Source organism: Bactrocera tryoni, chromosome 4 (genome assembly GCF_016617805.1).
Source record: "Bactrocera tryoni isolate S06 chromosome 4, CSIRO_BtryS06_freeze2, whole genome shotgun sequence".
NCBI lineage: Eukaryota > Metazoa > Arthropoda > Insecta > Diptera > Tephritidae > Bactrocera > Bactrocera tryoni.
The window spans coordinates 13,757,358-13,781,426 of record NC_052502.1 but is presented as its reverse complement, the minus strand read 5'-3'; the positions used below and the strand labels follow the sequence as shown (position 1 = coordinate 13,781,426).

Genomic DNA, 24,069 nt, shown 5'->3' with positions numbered 1-24,069 from the left:
TCTACATATATACATATATGTATGTATATAATATTCTTATTGATAAATAATTGTTTAATGTAGTCCTTTAAGGCAGCACTCTTTTTACACATGTCTGATAGATGAACACTTCCACAAATAACCTAGACTATTTAATGGGCCATCTGGAATACATACAACACAAAACATATCCAACAACTTTTATTGCTTTGTTTGGGTTATTGAAACTTTCATTTTTTATTTAATCCCCCACCATTAGAAGCACTTTCGGTTGACAACAATGATTTGCGTCGAGCGAACTCCATACATGCATTAATACTACGAGTATGTACACTTAACTGATAAGCCGGCGGTTTATTACCTGTTACCTAGCGTTAGAGCCGCTATTTTACTGCACTAACAAACAACAATAATTTTCGTGATTTTTCTCCCCGTTTTCGTCATTATGACTGATAAGATATTGATATGTAGCGAGAGTCTGCTATATGCGAGTGTATAACATTATTGCTCTCATGCAACGATCCGTTGCAAACACAGAAAATGTAAACAAATTAAATAAAACTGCTGTAACAGCGGCGTAGAACATGAACAACAGCACCTGCTTAGAATCAACAACACAGTGTGTAATATATGAATTGTTTGCAAAAATAAAATATATACATATGTACATACATATGCAATGCAATTACTAATATACTGGCAGTAATGCACTTGACGGCCGCTCATATAGATCGCCGCACATAGCCACGTACACACACAAACAGCGGCAAAAGGCTCTATTGTCACCATGACCTACAATCATTCAGCTTGCTTGCCCACTCACCTCATGCCAAGTTATCGCAGCAACGCTTTTGAGTTGCGTGCAAACAAACGCAAAGTGTGCCTCAATTACTTTGTAGTTACAATAAAGAGTGAAGATTGTTCTTTGTAGATAGGCATGTAAAAATCTACAACAATAGCAACAACTCCTGTAGCGTCTTTCATCACTCTACAGACAACAACAAATCGAGTGAAGTAACCCTCCAACAAGAAAAAATGTGATTTGTTTGAAGTTGTTGTTATTTTCATTTTGGCACTGATAAGGGCAAACGAATTTTAATCTCATTTTCGTACTAGAAAATTTCATGAGTTATACAATTGAAGGGCCGCTTTTAAGATAAGCAGAAGTTCACGTGAAGCGGATGTGGGCCTTAAGTACGTTATTTACGGTGTATACAATGAAGAATAGGTTGGATGGGTTACGTTCTTTTGGAGATACGACACTTTTGTTATTAGATACAAAAATGTAGATATGTAAATAATATACCCAAATGAACAATAATGATGTGTAAAAATTCAAGAGGAGATTATATGAAGAACAAAAACTTTTTTAAAAATTTTGAATTTTTTTCATGCTTAATTAATTTTTTATTTCAAATATTTGAAACTTTATTTTTATTATTTTTTATAAAGTTTAAAAAAGGCTGTAAAAGTTTATTTCACCACATTATATTTATTATTATTTAAGTTTAAATTTTAGACTTAATTATGTCTTTTTTATCAATATCTGAACATTTAAATGAAGGAAAAATATTAAGTATAAAAGCTTTTATATTCAGTTGAAAATGATAAAAGTTTAAAGAAGCCAAAAATATTTTCTATTTAGTATTTTTTAAGTTAGGTAATTATTTTGAAAATAAATTTTGGCAAATTATAATAGTTTTAATTTATATTTTAGTCTTAATTATGAATTTGTTAATCTATTTCATTGAATAAATATTAAAAACTTTATCAATTCAGTATATAATTATTATAAATTATTTTCTTTAATAGTTTCCTAATTTTTTATTCACTTGCCGAATTACTAACTCTAGTACACCCTGTACAATAAAAGTCAAAATATTAGAAAAACATTTGATTACAAAGTTGATTGGCGTGCAAATAATGTATGCACAACTACAAAGCCGCATCAACAACTATACAGAAAATGTAAAATGCACCCAGAAACAGTGAAAATTATATAGACAATATAATATACTTGAATTGCTTGGCAGATCCAACTATGTAAACAACACGGTTGCAAAGCAACTGAAAAAAAAATCAAACAAATAAACAATAAACTAGAAATGCAACCAAATATATGTAAAAATATCAGTTAGTGAAAAAATTGCAATAAAATGCAATGGCAATAGCAATTGTGAATTTATAAAAAAAAGTCGACATTTAGCTGCTTTTATAAATTAGTTAACTACGACCGCAGAATAACAACAAAACCCAATAAGTATTAAATTTTGATCAAAAAAATTGGCAAAATTTGTATAAAACGTATACAAAAGAACAAACATTTTCCAGAAAAGCTGCATGCTAATAAAATAATAAAAAACACACATATGGCGCCTGTTTCAGAGCGTGCCATCAGGGAGAAAGAGTTCGTGTAAGGATGGGCATGAATGAGCATACAATCATGATTAAGACTAAACAAAGTCTATAATATCTCTTTATAATACTCTGCGCTGTGTTTGTACGTACCTTGAGGCCGGTATGGCACGTATGACATGCGCCGAGTGCGGCATTGCCGACGAGCTGTGGTGATGACCATGTCCATGATGATGATGATGATGGTTATTACCGTGATGATGACCACCGTTGCTACTGGTGTTATTATTATTGATACTAAGATTGGTGGCAGTGTTGTTGTTGTTCTGCATAATATCGCTACTATTGCCTGGGCTACCACTACTACTGCTGCTGCTGCTACTGCTGCTGCTGGCGCTACTACCACTGGCCGAATGCAGGTGATGATGGGCTTGCAGTTGTTGCTGCTGTTGTACTTCAACATGCTGATCGAAGCCAAAACCGCTATCATTGGAATTGTCGCAGGGCGGTGGATGTGGTCGTGGTGGAAAACGCTTGCCAGGCACCAATTTACCAGGACCAATCTAAACAAGAATTTGTGTGTTGGTATTAGAGAACTAATAAATTTTACTTAATAATATAGTAAGTTAAGGAATCATAAGCACTGTAGTAGTTCACAATTTTCGATTGAAATTGTTATCATTGTCAATATAAACTAATTTACCAATTTTTTTTGTTTCAAAAATAATCTTTTACTTGAATTTCACTCTAAATTTTAAACTACATGGCAAACTAAATGTAAATAAAATAACACAGGGCGAACATTGTGACAAGAACAAATACATATTTATTAAAGAGAAGCGTATTTATCGAGATAAATCGATATGACATTTTATATATAATTTATAAATATGAATAAAATTTGACTTTTTTACAAGTAACACAATGAAAGGGGAATCGAAGAGTAATTCATTGTTGAAATAAGACATGCTACCACTTTAAGAAGATAATATAGTTTCTATAATTGTACCTCAAGGTGGTGGGGGAGTTACGGACAATACCTTCTAGTTTAATGAGAATTTTGCGGAGATCGCATTTACTGCGAAAAATATTTAATATTTGTTTTCAAAAATCTTACTATATCTTCTCATAATATGTGTAAATACATATATTTTCAAACTTTTAAAACAATTGATCTCCGTCTCACCACATTTAGAATCATAAATCAGAGTGAATTCTACCTTAGTGCTAATTTAAATGATTTCGTTTCACTAATAACTTTATAAAATATATGTAAGTATATTTATTGCATATTTAATTACATACCCGCGAAACAGAATGCAATTTACTCGGTATCGCCTTGCCCGGATATCGCTTCGAGGGCGTACGAAAACCTTTTCGTTGAATGCGTGCTGTCATCGTTGATGCCGTCGACATGGTCATACGCATACCTACAAAAAAAAGAAAGAAAATAAATAAATAAATAGCGTGAATTAATAAAATAATTAATAAACTTATCAAAAATTATCACTAGACACACATTATCAGCCGCATCTGAGGGTCGAGCGCCAACAAAGAATTGCAAATCGTAGAAAATGCTTAACGGCAGGGAAAGGCTACACACATGGTGTGTAGACATGTGCTACATACGAGCAGACAGCATTTTTAATGTTGATAAAAATGTAAGTACAACGCCCTCAAGCAAAAGCAATGGGTAAATATACATAATTAATAACACTAAATAAGCATACACATATGTACATATGTATGTTTATATGTTTGTAAAATTTTATATTTGTTAAATGTAGAAGCCCATAATAATAGCACGCTATGGTATGACAGCGCCTGTTATCGCAGAACCGAGTTTCAGTGATGCCTAAAGCGGGGCGCCTGTCAAAGCGCAGACAGTCGTTGAAAGCACGAGTGCCATGCACAATAATAATCAACTCTATGTATAAGTATGTGCATATGTATGTATGTACACGAGAGTGATAAGTGACAGATCAGCAAGCCAAATCCCGGCGATAATCAATGAGTTTTTAATTATTTCATAGGCGTAATGGCACTAAGTATTTATAAAAAAATACATACTTACAAAGCGCGGGTCGAAGCCTAACTAAAACTTTAATAATTAAATCAGCTTATGGCAATAAGTAATTAGATTATTAGAGATTGTGTAAATTAGGGTGAACTGTTTTTTGTTAGTCTTCTATTTAGAATTTTCTTTTTTCAGAAATAAAAAATAAATATAAAATAAAATATGAAAAATATATATAGAAAAGAAAAAAAATAATATACAATATTAAAAAATATTGAAAAATATTAAAAAAAAAATTTATAAAAAATGTTATTTTAAATATTTGTTTAGGGTTTTTTTTGGGTTTAAATTAGATTTTTTCTTTCAGCAATTCGAGAAAAATAATGGAAAACGAGATTTATACAATCTTATCACAAACTTTCAAGAAAAAATACGTCAAAAGAAAGAAAATAATTAATTGTATTCAAATCAAAATTAAGAAAAAAAAATAATAATAACAAATCTAAAAAAATTTTTATATATAAAATCAAACTATATTTAAAATATTATAAAATAATAAAAAAATATTAAATAAAATTGAAAAAATGAAGTAAAATAAGAAGAAAAAAATAGATTAAAAAAATAATTTACAATTTTTACTTTGGATATGTTTTAGTCAGATATTTTAGATTTGTAACAAAAAAATGTTAAAATTATAAGAAATTATATCCAAAAAAAGTACATACATACATTCATAGAAAATATAATTATAAAAAAGTAGGAAATAAAAAGTATATTGAAAAATAAATTAGAAACATTAAAAAAATTAAGAGAATAACATTTAAAAATTAAAAAACATATATATAAATAATAAAAAAGAATAACTATAAAACAAAAATTAAAAAAAAAATATTTTAAAATTAAAAAAAAATAATAAAATTAAAAAAATGTATAAAATAAAAAAATATAAAAATTGTTTTAGGTGAAAAAATTCTGACCATAATTTATGCATACGTTTGGTTTCAAAAGTTTCTTGCTAACGCAAACATTACATTTACGCTTTTTCGAAAAACACTGACCTACCCTAACGTTAACTCTTCATACCATATGTATGTGTGTATGTATGAATGTAAATATGCATAGGCATTTAGACTTGTAAACAATGTTAATTAAAATGTGCGCTATTGTTGTGTGCAAATGATTACTTGTTGCGATTACAAATATGGACCGACACACACACAAACACATGAATATAGTTTAAATATTTTTTCAATGCAATCAAATCGCTGCAAACTACAACTATTATAATCAGCAGTAATTGTTGTTTTTCGAGGCACAAGCTGCCTCTGTGGATCATTAGCTGTAAATCAAATAAGAATTTAATTGAACCAAGCCAATGGGTTACTTTTCACAAATACACATTTATGCATCTGTACATACATATGTATGTATGTATGTATGTGTTTATAAAGTAGCACGCAGAGCAAATATGCATTTGCAACTCTGCAAAGGCACATCAAGCAAGTATACATATACACGAATTTGATGGCAAATATGGAACTAGTCAGAAAAGCATTAGAGCAATAACATTTTTTGGAAAGTTGGCTTGGAAGCAGAACATGGTGACGTGGGCGCATAGGTGTATGAACATTTTAAAGTGTGTTATCTATTTTGAACTATTGTCAACTAGCGTATTTCTGGTAAAAATTTGACAATTCATAAAATTTTGAGCAGCGTCATCTAAAAACTACAGATTTTGATCGTTCAATTTGTATGGCAGCTAAATGCTATAGTGATCCGATCTGAACAATTTGTTCGCAAATTGTGGCAGTGCTTTTTATGATAGTCTATGCAAAATTTCGTGAAGATAACTTTTCAAATAAAAAAGTTTACCATACAAGGACTTCATTTTGATCGTTCAGTTTGTATGGCAGCTATATGCTATAGTGCTCCGATCTGAACAATTTGTTCGCATATTGTGGCAGTGCTTTTTATTATAGTCTATGCAAAACTTCGTGAAGATAACTTTTCAAATAAAAAAGTTTTCCATACAAGGACTTCATTTTGATCGATCAGTTTGTATGGCAGCTATATGCTATAGTTATGCGATCTGAACAATTTGTTCGCAAATTGTAGCATTGCTTTTTATGATAATCTATGCCAAATTTCGCAAAGATACTTTGTCAAATAAAACAGTTTTCCATATAAGGACTTAATTTTGATCGTTCAGTTTGTATGACAGCTATATGCTATAGTGGTCGGATATATGCGGTTTCGACATATGAACAGCGTCTTGAGGGGAAAGAAACGTGTGCACAACTTCAGAATGATACCTTAAACATTCACGTAAGTATATACAGACGGAGAGTAGGAGATCGAGTCAGTTCGTCTCGCTTCCTCAGTTTCGACATTTCTTTCTGGGTTCCACAATCTTCGTGACAAATTTAATATGCCCTGGTCAGGCTATAAAAATTAGTTATCTTACCGGTTTACGTTGTTACTAGTTGTAAAGTAGTTTGTAACTAGTTACTTTCACTGCGGGGAATTTATAACCGAATGCAAATTTAGCTTTAGCCACAGCATTTGTGTGCGTAGACTGATTAGAATGCAAATTGTTTTTGAAACATGACAGTATACACATACATATGTATGTATGTATGTAAATATTGGACTAAGAACATTATTCTTACAAACAAATGTGTGTTAGCTTAAGCAAACGTTTAACAAAATTTTAATCGAATTTAATCTAAATTTAACATAATCACGTATTTAGCGCTAAAATTAAATACTTCACTTGCTTGTGCGCATATTTATAACTTTCTGATAGCATGAAAGGTTATCAAATTCGATTAATGAAATTTTGCGAACTCTGTGGTGGTCCACTCCTCTCCAGCGGTTGGAAGCGTGCCCGCATGCAGGCGACTATTGCTTAATACACTACGTAATAATTTCACAAATGCGCGGCACAGATAAGAAAAAAGTAGATTTTACGTTAAATTAACCCAATTGAAAGCGTAATATATTTTTGTGCGCTGCAAATTGTTATAAATTTGAATTTTCGCAACCAGAATGCTTTGATTCCTACAAAGATGAACTAATCTCAGGGATGCTTTGGGCACTCAGTGAAATATAAATAAGGGAATCACTACAAAACAATGTTAGCATTGACTATAAAATGTTTTGTTCTTTTTTTAATTCCAAGAAATCGCTGACAGCACTAATAAATTCATTAATACAAGTATTTAATTGGTCTAATTAAAAGTTACAGCGCAAAATAATTGCCTGATGACGTGAAATGTTTTCATTGATATTCGACATTTCTGAGAAATTCTTAGAAATGCTTTTATCCAGGTCATTATCTCACTTTGTGCAATGAGAATTGAAATTACCATTTTCAATTTTAAGCTTTTCAATGTCAAAGTACTTGTTTTTTTATAGTCTCGAAACTAGCTTCATAGAGAGTAATAGTTTAAGTTATCTATCGATTTTTTGTAGCATCTATATACATACACACATACAAATATTAATGTAATAGTGGCCTTTTGCTTCCCCGCGAAGCTGTAGCTTATAATATACATAAATGCAAAAATAAGCGAGAAACACACCTTACCTACCCATAAACGTAGTTTGAATTCCAAGTTTACTAAAACGAGTTCAAACATCCCCTAAATTTTCGAAACCATATAGTAGTAGTAAACCTCTTTATCTGCTCACAGAAATCGATTAAAAATAATTTTCGCTTCAATGGCAGATCTTCTTTGCATTGTGAAGGGTGATACATTTCGAGGTTCCCTACTTTTTTAAAGAAAAAACACATAAACTTCATATACATACATATAATGGGGAATGTTTATTATCATTCGAAAGAACATTCTTTGGGACTTATTAAGGTTAGCTCTTTCAAATGTTAGCCCCAGCAATGTCTCATATAGTACAACCGTTGGTTCCAATAAATCCATTGGTTGATGGATGTGTGGGAAGTGGCGCCTTTTTGTTGAAACCAAATGACACCGAGATCACGAGCATCAATTTCAGAATCAAGGGCGCTAACGGTCGCCATTGACGTTTACATTCTCACCGGCACCATTTTTGAAGAAATATGGACGGATGATTCCACCGGCCCACAAACCACACCAAACCGTTATTTTTTCTGGAATAAGTGGCAGCTCTTTAATCTCTTAGCTTGATGATTCAAAATAAGATTATGCGAAATAAATAAAAGCAAAACGAAAAAACCAAACAAAAGCTTTGGAAAATAAACATTTGCATTTTTTGCCTAAATCAAAATACTCGTTAATATTTCTGTTCAATAAAAAAAATACTCATAACATTTGAAATCGCAAATAAGAGCAAAGAGTTTCTTAAAAAAAACTAAAAAAAAATATAAAAGTAAAAGCAAACAAAATAAAAAAAAATTCAAAAATAAAAAAATGAAAAATATAAAAATAAAAAAATAGTATTAAGAAAACAAAAAAAAAAGGAAATAATAAAATAAATAAAAATTCAAAAAAACTATAAAAATTAAAAAAATAAGAACTCAAAAAAAATTATAAAAATTATGAAATTAAATAAAATTTATAATTTAACAAAGAACATTATTGGTTTCTTAATAGCAGAAAAACCTTCTTGTAAAAAAAGAAATGAAAAAGTTGAACGTTTATAAAAACTTAAAAAAAATTATGCACAATTTACTGTTTAAAAACTATCTGAGTAGTAATTGTACTGCATGTATTTGCATATACATACAACACTTTATTTATACATATGTATGTATATGTGTACATACATATATATGTATGTATGCACAGGTGTGCGAGCGTACTGTCTCAAAGCCTTATTTGCATGTCGACAAACATGACTTCACTAATAAGTAGTGTGTTAAAAGCTTATCAGCAACACTTGCCCATACATACATACATACATACACACACACACACACATAAAGATAGGCACCTATACATAGCGTGTGACTTCATGCCGTCTTTTGCGGCATGATTTCGATTAGATTGTCTTGCCACGCACTCGATATGCACTGAGAATTGATATTGCCAATAGTAATGTGGCGCCAGCAACAACAACAACAACAATATATGTAGGAGTGTTGAAGAAATTTGCGAAAAAAGGCTCGTCGAAATCAGAAATCAGTCGTACCTAACACTAGACGAGCGCTAATAAGCGACTTATTACGATTATCTATATAATTAGTTGATAAACAATACGATTTTTTTTGGTGTTGTTGCTTTTTTTGGCAAAAATTATAATGGCATGTGATTTTCACATGCTCCCAAGGTTTTGCGATAATGCAAGATATGAGTCAAATTTGAAAGATTTTTGGCAAGCAATATGTATCATATATGCCTACATATGTATGTACATATGTACATATATTTATGTAAACACGTGGGTGGGTGCTTACGGAGGTAGCGCATAAAGTTTACTTAGTTGGCACTAGTTTGCGAAATGTTTGACAAATAGAGAAGTGTGTGTGCGGAACTGTTTAAAATGAACTGTGGATAGTCAGAGCGATTTTGTTTAAAGATTCACAGCTACAGTGAGAAGGTAGTTTTATTTAACTCTCTAACAGTACCCTAGCTAATTGCAAACGGTCACAAAGCCATTAACCTCTCACTGATAGCTTGAGAGCAAAATAAAATTGTAGTAGCTAGCCGTAAACAATTACTAAACAGCTGTTTTCATAAATATTTTTCGAAGCCATTAGGGAAGCATAAAGAATTTTGAATTGGTAGGCTGGCAATGACTTGAGTCATAACTTCGAAGTCGTAGATAAATTCGGCTATCATGGAGCCAGCATTAACAACAACAAGAAAGTCAGCCTCGAAACAGAGTAACTCTTGCCAACAAGTGCTACTGCGGACTGAGTAGGCAATTGAGAAGTAAAGTCCACTCTCGACGAATTAAGATCAAATTCAACACGTTATTCATCATCCCCGTCCTGCTATATGGTGCAGAGGCGTGACAACATCTGATGAGTCGTCGTTACGAGAGAAAGGTTCTCTGGAAGATTTATAGTTTTTTGCGCATTGGCAACGACGAATACCGCAGTCGACGGAACGATGAGCTGTACGAGATATATGTATGACGACAGTGACATAGTTCAGGGAAGAGACAGCGAGTACGTTATGTCTGGTTAGGTCATGTCGTCCGAACAGATGAAAACACTCCAGCTCTGAGAGTATTCGTCGCAGTATCTGCCGGGGGAACTAGAGGAAGAGGAAGATCTCCACTCCGTTCGAAAGACCAGGAGGAGAAGGACGCATTCCCCGAAGTAGATTTTTCAGTTTCAAAAACAAAAAAGTCACAGCTCGGCTTGCTGGCGAATACCATGTCCAAGTGTTGACTTTCGTTTCTTGTTTGGCCAAAAAGTCAGTCACAGTGATGGTAGAATCTGATGGCGCATTCGGGTTTTTTGGCACGAGGGTAGCATTAGCATGCCAAAACATTAACCAAAATGTGTTGTACTGAGCCATAACGATGTTGAGTTCCTATGCGCACTCTGTGATGCCAACAAGAAGCACTGCTTCCTTAAGGGGTTATGTGTGTGAATTTTCAAAAAATATTTTCACTACTTTCTGAGAAATCGTGCTAACCGACTTTGAAAACCATGTTTCGAGAAAAACACGATCAAAGATTGAAGTAGCCGATCGGTCTAGTATGACTGGACACTTTCCCATAGATTATATGTATTTCCTTAATTTACAGCGATTGCCTTGAAATTGTTTGGAAAATATTCTAGACATATCATAGTATTAAAAACAATAAAATAAACGATTTAATAAACTCAATTAAAAACAAAAAACCAAATTTAACATTTATTTTATTTTTTTATGAATAAAATAAGTATCTTATAATTGTATTGAAAATTAGGCAATCTTATACGTGGATCCCATTCGAGCAGGTTTAGAAACGGCCGTTTGAAACTTCTTTTTCTTACGCCTGCAAAAAAACGCCTGTTGCTAACTTAATCTAGTTCAACTTGTAGCATGCGATCGAAGCATATTAGGAGAAGGCTCGTCCAGTCAAGCATAGAGTGCCGAAATTAAACCGATTTCAATATCGTGTGGCTAATTAAATGGTTTGAGATGATGAGATGAAAAGAAAGTTTACGCAACTTCTGAGCATAAGTATGTGTATGTGTGTATATACATGTGTACATATGTATGTATGCATGTATGTATGTATAGTAGATTTATTTTGTTGTTGTATATAAAATAAGCAAGTGTAGATATTGCGGCTAATTAAGCATGTGATGTTTAAGGGCGTGTGGCACCCAATTATAATATGTATAGTTTTTTTTACTTATTATTTTTTTTGCCGGTTAACATTTTAGGAAACCATCAGTTAACTGCGAATTTCACAACTTGTTATCTTATATGAATTCTCAAATTATCACGAGAATGTATTAAATTACAAAATAGCGCCATAAAGCAATAAAAAAAAACGAAATGACACCGTAGCGCTAAAGAGACGAATGAATGTTGCCATTTCAACGCTACATTTAAGGAAATGGCAAAGAGAAATTAAAAAGTATAAATAAACAAAATGATTGTTAGACAAAACGAAAAAACCGAACGAAAAAGCGCCACTTTCACGAGAGTAATGCCGTGGCACCCAAAAAATTAAGCATAATTGACAAGGTGGCAAACATTTCTGGGCCTTTTGGCAATCGTAGCACACTTATCACATTGGGCGCACTCTTAAATGCGCTCTTTCGCTGCGTGAAAGAAAAGAAGCGAGCGGAGTAAACATAAAAACGAACGTCAAATGAATGAAATTTTAAATTTTACAGATAACACGGTACGTTTGCTATGCTTTAAATGGCCACTTCTGAGAATTTTAACCAAAATCATGCACACACACGCCTAAACATGTTATATGTACATACATCCATGCACACATACAACTAGTAGTCGGTTTAGTTAATCACAGCATGTGTAGTTTCTTTTGTGCTCTGCGTCAGCTGCTTGTAGAAACTACAGATTAACAAGTATTCCAGACATTTTTCACACATATGCACATACATATGTATGTGCATTTACATATGTATAAGTATGTAGATATAACGCTGATAAACGCCAAAACTAGTAATGCGAATTAGTGGCTTGACAAATTCACGGTAGATCAACGGCGCGTTGAGTCCATTGCGTATTAAAAAAATAAATAAAACTCTTTCAGCAAACGTACATATGTATGTATGTACGTGTCCAGAAAAAATATCTCACAAATTAATGCCTCTTCTTCTATGACACGCGCACGCGTTTTGCTTGGCTTTGGCCCAAAATAGTACTTAACATCATTATCTGCACATACTTAAGCCAATCACTTATTATTAGAATTTCCGAGGAAATAAATCACAAGGTGTTTAAGTAGAGCTCTTATGCATGAAATTTGCGCATTCTTGGCGACTCTTAACCGTTAGTCACACGAGTGGAGTACTGAAGGTAACTCTCTTACGTTCGTTTCATACTCGTATTACAAAGCGCTCGCATTCAATTTGCTAGAAAAATAAATTGAAACATATTTGCTTGGATAAAACTACATATATTGTGATATTAGTTTAGTCTACGTAGTGCTTAGATTTCACTTCAGCACCTTTTCACTATAATTAACCACAGAAGCGGAGTCGCTGATTCTCCTGTTTTGATTCCTGGGCATGCTTGATTGTGCGAATCTGGATCCCACATTCATGAAGAGCATTATAACACTCAATGAGACATGGGTTTATGAGTTTGACGTTCAAACAAGTCAACAATCATCGGAATGGAGGAAAAAAATGAGCCGAAACCAAAAAAATCACGCCAAAGCCGCTCAAAAATCAAGGTGATGTTTATAATTTTTTCGAAATTTGTGGTTAGTTCCAGAAAGACAGACGGTCAATAAGGAGTTCTTTTTGACCGCATTGAGGCATTTGCGTGAGAATATCCATCAAAAACGACCGAAACTGCGAAAGAACAACGATGATAATGCACCATCACATCGAGTCACGATTGTGATCGAATTTAAAGCCAAAAATGCAATGAATATCATCGATCAACCCCCGTATTCACCAGATTTGGCTCCGTCTGATTTTCTTATTCCCCGAATTGAAATTGTCGTTCCGTTGAAACCGTTTTCAGTTGATCGAAGAGATAAAACAAAATTCGCTGAAGCAGCTGAAGGTCATCCCAAAATGTGCTTATCAAAAGTTTTTCGAGGGCTGGAAAAATCGTTGGCATAAGTGTATTATGTAGATCTGGTGGGGATTATTTTGAAGGCGAAAAAATAAATGTTGATGAATATTAAAATATTTTGGGCAATAGAACGCTGAATTCGGAAAAAATTTTGCTAAAAGTAAGCTGGTCAGGTGTCAATAATATACATATTTGGTATTTTGTTATTTTCAGATCGCGTCTGTTGAAAAAATTTCATTTATTATTTTTCACATTACTGTACAATATTTAAGGTCGCTTATTTCTGAACCAAATTAGCTGCTTGCCAAAAAATAGCCGAGCGGTAACATCATTTAAATGCATTTTCTTATTTAAGTGTGTTCTTTTGCCGCTTGCTTGCAAATTAGTATGGAATATATTGAAATATAACGGTATGCGTAAACATTTTTACTACGCGGCCAGTTCAAATACAATAAATATTGAATAAATATATTGAAAAAATCTCCAAAAATGTTTAAAGTTTTCAGCTGAAAATTTAAAGACAAGAATGAGCTAGCATGACATTTTGAAAAATGCAATTTTTTAAATAATAATAGCGGTAAATAATAAAATTACATATGTATGTATGTATATGTATATGTACTTTAAAATATAAAATATAGTAACTGCATTGCAGCTTACCAAAATTACTTCTGTAATGATGCTGATGTGCGGCCGCCAATGAGCCGTTACCCGCGTTGCTGTTGTGCATCTTGGATGGAATCCGATAACCGGATTCGGAATAATTATACTGATTGTAAGTGAAACGCATTGTTATGCCTTTTGACTTGTGCCGTATTTGACGATGATGCTCGCTGGTCCGTTTGTTATTGCAGCGGCGGATACAATGATAACAAACAAGCGCCGAGAAAATCGAGAAGAACTCGACTGCCTGCCTGCTTGCCTCTGTAGTTTATATGGCAACGTTGCAAAAAAGACTGTTTCAATATTGTTTTTTTTTTTATCTATACGCGTATAGTATATAAGTTTGTTGTTATTATTTCAGTTTTTGTTGCGGCTTGCTGTCCGCTGCGTGCCTACGAACTGGTTTCTTTAACTTGGGCGCGCTTTTTCGGGTTTATTGTTATTATTGCAACTTATCGATGATATTTTCACTCACAAGCACTTCTACGTTTGATTGTGTGCGTTTATTATTATTTATGTATTTTATTTGTCACTAAATTTACTTGCTCTCAGTTAGGTGGTCAAAGTAGTTGTTTTTGTGCCACATTTAGGCCGATTGTCTTTATCTCTGTCTTTGTGAAAAACTCTGATTTGCGGCATTTACTTGAATCACTTCAACTTCAAAAAATACAAATACAAAAACGAAAATGAAAATGAAACAAAGTAACGAAAAGTATGAGTTTAAGGAATGCAAATTTAAATAAATGCGTATTTAAAGTGAATATCAATTGGTTTTGAGCGGCACAACAAATTTCGAATGAATAAAAATGCATTTTATTTGTGTTTCATTTTATTTTTTCTTCATTTGCCACTTTTGCCTGTTGCTGTGGCGTCCGTAGAAAGCCAGCAAGCTGTCATCAGTTGGCGAGTGCAAACAGCATGAGCTTGCAATTGCCAAGCGAATGTGCAACAAATGCGGCCACTATGACCATAGCAACATTGGCACTGCAGTGTTGTTGTAGCGGTAAATATGCGCGCCACTGCAGGCGTTGGTGGGTTTTTAGGTTAGCATTTGCTTTTTAAGTCATTGGTATGCGATAAAAATTGAGCAATAAATAAAATAAAAAAAGTTAAAAAAGTATAAAAAAAACAAAAAAATTCCTAATATCCTTCACATGTACATTTCTTGAAGCATATAAGGGTATACAAGATTATCATATATATCCTACATATGTATGTATATTGGCCCGTACTGAACAATTTGTTTGGAGATTGTACTGTTACCTTGAACTATGATCCATGCCAAATTTCATGAAAATATTTTCTCAAATATAAAAGTTGTTCTTAAAAGATATGTTATAGTGGTGCGATCTGAACAATTTCTTCGCAGGTTTTAGCGCTGTCTTAGGCAACAGTCTCCGCTAAATTTCGTGAAAATATTTTATCAAATGAAAATGTTTTTCCTACGAGAATTCTATTTGGATCGGTCAATTTGTATGGCAGCTATATGCTATAGTGATCCGATATCGGCGATTCCGACAAATAAACAGTTTCTTGAGAATAAAAGAACGTGTGCAAAATTTGAGAGCGATATCTCGAAAACTGAGGCACTAATTCGCTTATATAGAGACAGACTTAGATGACTAAATCGACTCAGTTCGTCATGCTTATCATTTATGTACAGTGGACCAAAAAAGTTTACATACACCTAGTTCTATTAAATTTCGACACGTTTATTTGTTTCAAAATGGATAAATTTTGTGGTTTTTTTCTATCCATTTCATGATATGTATATTTAGCATTAAATATAGCATATCAAAATATTTTTTTTTTTACACAAATAAAAAAAATTAAAGTTAAAGCTTAAAATGAGCATAATTTATATCAAAAAAGTTTACGTACACTTATGATTGTTTATATAAATCAAAAGTAATTACAATACTTTTAACGGGTTTTGGCCTACATTTTGTTGCTATTAGTGTCCCTAGACATCGTTGTATGCTCCCCACTCAATTTCTTGTATTATTTCCGGATATTTTGACCCATTAAGTCCATGATCCAGCTTTTTGGCCTTATTTTGATGAAATTCGATGTTTTCGAATACGGTTTTCCAAAAAGTTCCAGATATTTTGAATTGGATTAATGTCTAGCGATTGCGGGACCTATGGAGTTATTTTTATTTCCATAACAACCATTCACGTACAAGATAAGTTGTGTGTTTTGGGTCGTTATCCTGTTGGAAATTGGTTTTGCTGCTATTAACAGCCGATTTAAGCACACTTAAAATTTAAATTTTTTTCTTAAAATGCTCAGATACATATGCTTATACATTTTTGAAATGTACACAAAAAAATAAATCCCCAAACAGTAAGGAATTTGTTGAAGAGTGCTGGTTATCATAGACGAGTCGCGCGTCGTAAGCCATACATATATAAGGTTAATAAAAAGAAAATGTCGGCGTTTGCTAAACAATATTTAAACAAACCGTATTGGTTTTGGGAAAACATTGTGTTCACCGACGATTCAAAATTTAATAAATTTGGTTCGAATAGATCACGAAAAGTGTGGAGAAAGATCAATGAAGAGTCGGAAGGACAAAATGTATCGCCAATGGTAGAGCACTGTGGGGGTAATGTTATGGTTTGCGGGTGTATGGTTGCATCTAGAGTTGGACATTTGGACTTTATTAGTGAAAACATGGATAAGCATATGTATCTGAACATTTTAGGAAAAAAATTTAAATTTTAAGTGTGCTTAAATCGGCTGTTAATAGCAGCAAAACTAATTTCCAACAGGATACCGACCCAAAATACATGTCTTATCTTGTACATGAATGGTTGTTATGGAAATAAAAATAACTCCATAGGTCCCGCAATCGCTAGACATTAATCCTATTCAAAATATCTTGAACTTTTTGGAAAACCGTATTCGAAAACATCGAATTTCATCAAAATAAGGCCAAAAAGCTGGATCATGGACTTAATGGGTCAAAATATCCGGAAATAATTCTAGAAATTGAGTGAGGAGCATACAACGATGTCTAGGGACAGTAATAGCAACAAAATGTAGGCCAAAAACCGTTAAAAGTATTGTAATTACTTTTGTTTTATGTAAACATTCATAAGTGTACGTAAACTTTTTTGATATAAATTATGCTCATTTTAAGCTTTAACTTAAATTTTTTTTATTTGTGTAAAAAAAAAAAAATATTTTGATATGCTATGTTTAATGTTAAATTAACATATCTTGAAATGGATAGAAAAAAACCACAAAATTTATTAATTTTGAAACAAATAAACGTGTCGGAATTTAATGGAATTAGGTGTATGTAAACTTTATTGGTCCACTGTATGTATATATTAATATTCTTTATACAGTCTCCGATGACGCCTTCTTCTTGGTGTTACAGGCTTCGTGGAACACTTATATACCCCGTTCAGGGTATAAAAATAAAGCTCTTCCCCAGCGAATATTGCAAAAGCATTTGAATGTATTTATTTGCCGCGTTTTTTCTCAACAATCTTTGACTTATTTTTTTATAATAATTTATCAAACTGTCCTGCTTTGAAATCTCGTCTTATTTGCTGTTTTCATGAATTTAGCTTTATTTAATTTTTATATACATATGTATATACATATTTGCAATGTTTGTCGCGCTGATTTCCTCTCATTCTGCTATCGGCGCAGTGTCTCAGCCGGCCTCTTGCTGCACTTCTACGCACACACACATGCAAAAAGCGCACATATTATATGGCATATTTGTTGTAGGCATTTATCTGGCTGCCTTTGAGTTAATCATACTACAATTATACATACGTTCATACGTACAGATATTGCAATTTAAAGGATGTTAACCTTGGCACAACACAGCACAACATATTCCGTTGTGTTTTACACGCGAGCGCCCTTTCGAATAACTGGAATCCCTTCACTGTCAACGCTTGGTTTTGCATTTAACTGTTTTTTTTTTGTTTTGGTGTTCGAATATACATACATATATTTTTCTGTAACATGCTCAACAGTATTTCGTGTGGTTTTATAAAATGGAATCTTGGCGATTGTGAAAGTGGCAAAGCCAGACCTTGATGCAATATTTTTAATACTTCCTACTATAGCCAGCAGTTCGACGACCGCAACCGTTAAGAACTTGCTAGAACACTTGCAGTCATTTGTGACTTGTCACAACTGTGACCGGACACTGTCTAAGTTCAAGGTTACTATAAAATCTCAAAACAGACACAGACAATTAAATTACTTTGGAATTAAATTGGAGTAGTTGAAAAGTTCAGCAGATACTAGTGGGTATTCTACTTGAGGAAGTAATACAAGTCGCTAAGTGTCGCGCTTATAAAGTTAAGTAATTTCACAAAATTCGATTTAATAAGAATCCTGAAACCTTTTAATGCATTAACTGATCCGTAAATTGGAAATTCTCGGGTGTTTTTGCAATGAGTAATGTGAAATCTTAATTTTTACACCAGTTAAACTACACCCTGTAGTGTTCTTAGTTTACTTCGTATTTGCTTTTGTCAAAACCAAAAACTTTGAAAAAAAAATGTTTATTAAGACAAATTAATCACTAGAAAATGTGTTTGGATTAAGGAATGTAGTTTTTCGACAATTTCCCTCTGTGTTCAAGTATCTCTGGTCTATTGTACCGTTAATAAAATTAATTAATGAATGTGAAAATGATGATTTAACGACATATTTAGCTTGAGAATAGTTTTAATAAAGAATATATAGTAATCAAACTGACTTTTAGAAAAAACTTATTTCGCAACAAATTCAAAAAATTTAATTATAGGTCTTTTGACAACATATCTAGAGATTATAGAATCACCAATATTTAGATTTAAATTTTGAAGTACGAATATATTTTATCTAGCTCTCGAATTAGTGAGTAAAAATTAACGTTTTATGACCGCCGAAGACTCAGTTTTTATACTTTATACAATAATTTTCGAAAATTCAAAAAAAATAATGTTTCAATATTTTTTAATAATGCAAAAGCTATAGTCGCAAAAAAATCCAAGAGATATGCATTCACTTTTTTATATAAAATCAAAAAAGCTTTAAAAAATATAGTTTAAGACTCAATATCACCGAACCGACACCGAGCAACATACATACTTACGTAGATCTTAAAAAGTTACTCAAAATCGACGAGAAAGTTCATTATTTATTTTGTATTTAATAAATTCAGCAGCAAAATATTTTATTTTTATAATTTAATTTTACTTTCAACAATCAAATTAAAGCGAAGAAATATACATACATAGTATGTATGTATGTTATGTATGCCATTTTCTACAAAAATGAGCTGTTACTGAGCCTAAATATAAACAGTTATTTCGTTCTATTTATAAAACATATTTTTTTGCCTTCACTTGGCTTACGCTTAAACGGAACGAAATCGGAGACTGGCTTAAGACATTTATTTACTTTTAGAATGAAGACGGTTGATGGAGTCGAATGGTATAAATAATATTCAAATGCAAGCCGGAAACACCTGTGGATTATGCAACTAGCAATTCGCTGGCATTATAAACAATTTTTTTTTTTATATATGAATGTATGTATTTATATGCATTGACATTTTTATTAAAGAATTTAGCGATTGTTTACTATAATTTCACCTGTACGCAAAACTTGTGGAAATATTTAGAATGAATTGCTTTGCTCAGCTGTAGGGAATGAGCGTTAATTGATTTTTTAGGGGGAGAAATATTTTTTATTTCTTATTTTATATTTTCTATAAGTATTTTTTTTTTGTTTATGAATAAAAACATTTTTTATTTTTTGGCATATATTAGTAATTTGTTAATAAATTTGAAATTTTCTTCTTTCTTTTAATATTAAAACATTTTTTTTTTTGCATAAATTAATAATTTGTTTATAAATTTGAAAATTTTTTTTATTTTTATTTTTTTTGCTGGTTGCAAATATTTTTTATATAAGTTCATATTAATATGCAATTTTGACCGCTCATGTAATTTTTATTTAATTATTTTAATATATTTAGAATAAAACGTTTTGTAAATTGTTGGGAATGGTAGATAACTGGTTTTGTTTTTATAAAAAATATATACATATATTTATAATTTTTTTATTTAATATTTATAATTATTTTATTTAAAAATTATTTTCGTTATAAAAGGTCTGAAGTCCTAACTTCAACTTAACCTTAGCATTAGAATTAGCATTGTTATTAATATTTTTGTTGTTATTAATAATAATAATATTATTAGCAGAATTTTTTAACAATTGTTTCATTTTTATTTTTAGAAATTTATTATTTTTTCATAATTTTTTGTTTTTTATGAATTCAAGATTTTTTTATTATATTCTTTATTTTATAGTTCTGGTCATAAACAGTTTATATTTTAGTTTAAGTATAATTTTAGCCGCTCATATTATTATTACTTAGTTTTTATAGTAACATTTTATTAATAGCCCGTTTTATAAAATCATTTTTTTAGTATGTTTCTGAGTTGAAAAATTATTTATTTCTTTATGTTTACATATTTTTTTTATAAAATTATCTTAATGACCTTTTTACAAATCTATTTTTTTTTAATACGTTTTTGATTTAAAAAAGTTATATTTTATTATTTATATGTACATATTATTTGTAGTAAAATTTTATTATTTATAACTTTTTTAATAACTCATTTTTGATTATGTTTCTGATTTATAAAAAAAATTTATTTAAATTTAAATTTTATTCCTTTTCATAAACACAATTTTTAATTTAAATTATGTTTGTGATTTAAACAAATTTTATATATGCTTGTATATCTAAATTCCGCCTCATAACAAATTATTATAAATTATTGTATATTTCTGAATTTAAAAATTGTATATTTCATATTTTTTTAGTATCAATATTAATATTATTTTTCTTATAATCTCTTTTATTTTTATTTTATTATGATTATGATATAAAAAAGTTTTATAGGCTTGTATATCTATTTTTAACGCTCATAATGTTTTTATATTGTATTTTCATATATTTTTATTTTTGTACTAAAATATTTTTATTTATCTTTTATTTTAAATACTTGTATATATTTTTTCATGATGATAAATATGTTCAATAACTCGCAAATATTTTTTTAAATAAATTATATTTTCTTCAGATAAATCTTATTTTTTGTTCGCTCACTTTCAACACTTTTTCAATTCAAGAGCCACTGTCATTTTCGGTACTACTTTTTAAAAATTTGTCGCACTGAAGAAATGTTTGCAGTACACTTTATGCACTTGCCACTTGCCACAATCTATTCTTTTGAAGTGATATTGTAACTCTGTGCGATCGCGATTTTCGCCAACGATTGCTTGCATTTAATTCTATACCGAGCATTTTATACCGATCAAATGCGTTTTTGTAGAAATTATGTTATTGTTGTGGCGCTTTTTCTGCGTTAGTGTAAACAAAACTAAAAGTCACAATAAAAAAGCTACCACCAGCACACGCACATCGTGATATTTATGCATGTTCAAATGTATGTATGTATGTATGTATATAAATCAGCACCATCTCTGGTTGGCATTACATACACACATATGTACATATGTCACGAATCGCACAATTCAAATCAAAGTGAGCATTTATGTATGCATATTTCTATATGTATGTATGTATGTACATGCATTTTTGCATGTTTTGATTAATACCCTGCTCTGCCGCTGCTGCTGCTGTTGGCCGTCCGCCTCCTTTTGCGACGTTTCCAATTTATGAAAGAACTTTTGGCACAACGATTTTTCAGCTTTTTAAGCACAATTTTGTCTGTCGGCGGTGACAGTTTTGCGACGGCTTTTTGCGAAATTTTATTGAAAACTCTCAATTTGCTCTTAACACGATACTCGTATCATACAGCAAGCAAATGCTAGATTTCTAACATAGCACAACGAATGAGGACGAGGGCAAGTCTGACGGACCACCGACGATAGGCTGCTGTTAGTCGCTGCATACGCATTACACGATGATACGAAGATGATAAGATAAAGTTCTTAAATAGATGTCAAAACAATCTAAGTCTATATATGTATGTATCGCAGCTAGCTGACGAGCGAGCGCGAATTTACGAATTATCGAAACAGAACACTGACGAGTGTTTTTTCAGCTGTTTTTTGTATTCACTACACACCGCAATGCTTCGCAAATCTAATTTCACACAATACCACTACTAGCTGTATAATTTTATATCATATTTAAGTATAACGCGATGTTATCTCGCTTGCTTGCTTGCAAGTTCTGCGTCCGATCGCTTACGTTGAGATCGATGAACTGAAATGAAAATCGTGAATTTCTGAAAAGCCAGCAGAACCTGCCCGATAGCTTTCGCGTTCGTAAACTCGCAAAGCGAACAAATCACTAGAGTGCAGTGGCTGAGCTGTATAAAGCGGCAAGCAGCGAGCGGCGCTGAATAATAAAAATACAAGTAGCAGCGGCAAGTGAACGCACTGATAAAGTCAATGTAAAAAAACACGAACACGCTGTTTCTCACTAGCCGCTAACATGGTAAATATGTACACACAGCCAAATGTGCATATAGTGGGCATGAAAAGTATGAGCACAGTGGGCACTGATACAGCGGTGATTAAAATATGTAATGTAATGAGTTTTCTATTACGAGGCTCGAAAAGAATAAAAAAAATTACATTATATAAAATTATATTCTTGGTTTTGATTCGGACATCGAAATAACACAACAAAAAAATAAAAGTAAAAACTAAATGTTAAATAAAAAATCAAAAAAGAATTCAAAATAAATTAAGTAGAAGTTAAAAAAAAACTATAATGACAATAATAAATATGTACATATGTATGTAAAAATAATGTAAACATATGTATCAAATAAAAAGTAACAATTAAAATTAAGAAAAAAATTAAAATTAAATTTATAATATATGTAAATGTATGTACATATATGTATGTATGTTAAGCAAACAAAAAAAAAATAATACAAAATTATAATGTAAAATAAAAAATAAAAAACAGAATAAATAAAAAAGAAAATAATAATGATAAAAATATTAGGACTATTAAATATGTATGTATGTATATAAAAATTAAAATAAACATTAATGTATACAAGAAGTATCAACTAAAATTAAAAAAAAAAAATTAAAAATTAGAAAAAATAATTCTACTGAAATTATTAACATGTATGTACATATGTAACATTCATTTGTATGCTTTTTATAGTTTAAATCAAATGAGAAGAACCAAACCTATACTAGTATAATTAAAAATTAAAAAATAAATTATTTTTACTAAAATATTGTCTAATAAATGTCAGACTCAGTGGAGGATTTATTAAAATACACCCTTTAAAAAAAATATTTTTTTCACATTTCGATAAGTTATACCTTTAAAAATTACAAACTAAAATTTCAAATCGATATCCCAAATAATTTTTGAGTTTCAGCCTTCAAAGTGTAGTCACTTAGTAAATCAATCAGTTTATCTTTAAAAGCGTTTTTCTCAAAACTACATTTTTCAAATTTGCTTGAGTGATTACTTGGAGACAAATGATCTGATCACTAATAAATTAAAAAAAAACCGACAAAATTTTTAGTAAAATTCAACTTTTTCTGAAACGTTGCCATTTTGTAAATTTTTGATTTTTTTCGATCGTAATACACAATGTCTACGCCAATAAAGAAAAAGAAGTACACAATGTCCTCTAGTGAGAATTTTTGTCTTAGGCTTCATTCCCGAAGTTGATCTGAACCAATGCAGCAGTGGATGAACTTCTTTTCACCGGGTGTAACTCGAAAAAAATTTTAATTTTTGTCTTCAAAATGTTCACTGTGTATTCTTGAGATTTGTATTTAGTATTTTTTTAATTATCATAAACCGATTTTTAAGTATTACAACCTAGATGTGTCCCTTAAGGCAAG

General features: G+C 31.3%; 1 protein-coding gene across 2 annotated transcripts in view; it reads right to left on the bottom strand.

Moving 5' to 3' along the window:
- LOC120776160 (nuclear factor of activated T-cells 5) overlaps positions 1-24,069 on the bottom strand; it is an 88,281-nt gene that overhangs the window by 17,732 nt on the left and 46,480 nt on the right. The window contains exons 1-4 of one of the 2 annotated variants that reach the window (XM_040106755.1): positions 21,838-22,413; positions 14,179-14,838; positions 3,640-3,764; positions 2,488-2,897 (exon numbers count right to left, since the gene is read on the bottom strand). In XM_040106755.1, coding sequence (XP_039962689.1) covers positions 2,488-2,897; positions 3,640-3,764; positions 14,179-14,308 — 665 coding nt within the window. In that variant the 5' untranslated portion in view covers positions 14,309-14,838; positions 21,838-22,413. Of the gene's footprint in view, positions 1-2,487; positions 2,898-3,639; positions 3,765-14,178; positions 14,839-21,837; positions 22,414-24,069 lie in introns of those variants that run through there. The other variant, XM_040106756.1, reaches the window with a different exon arrangement.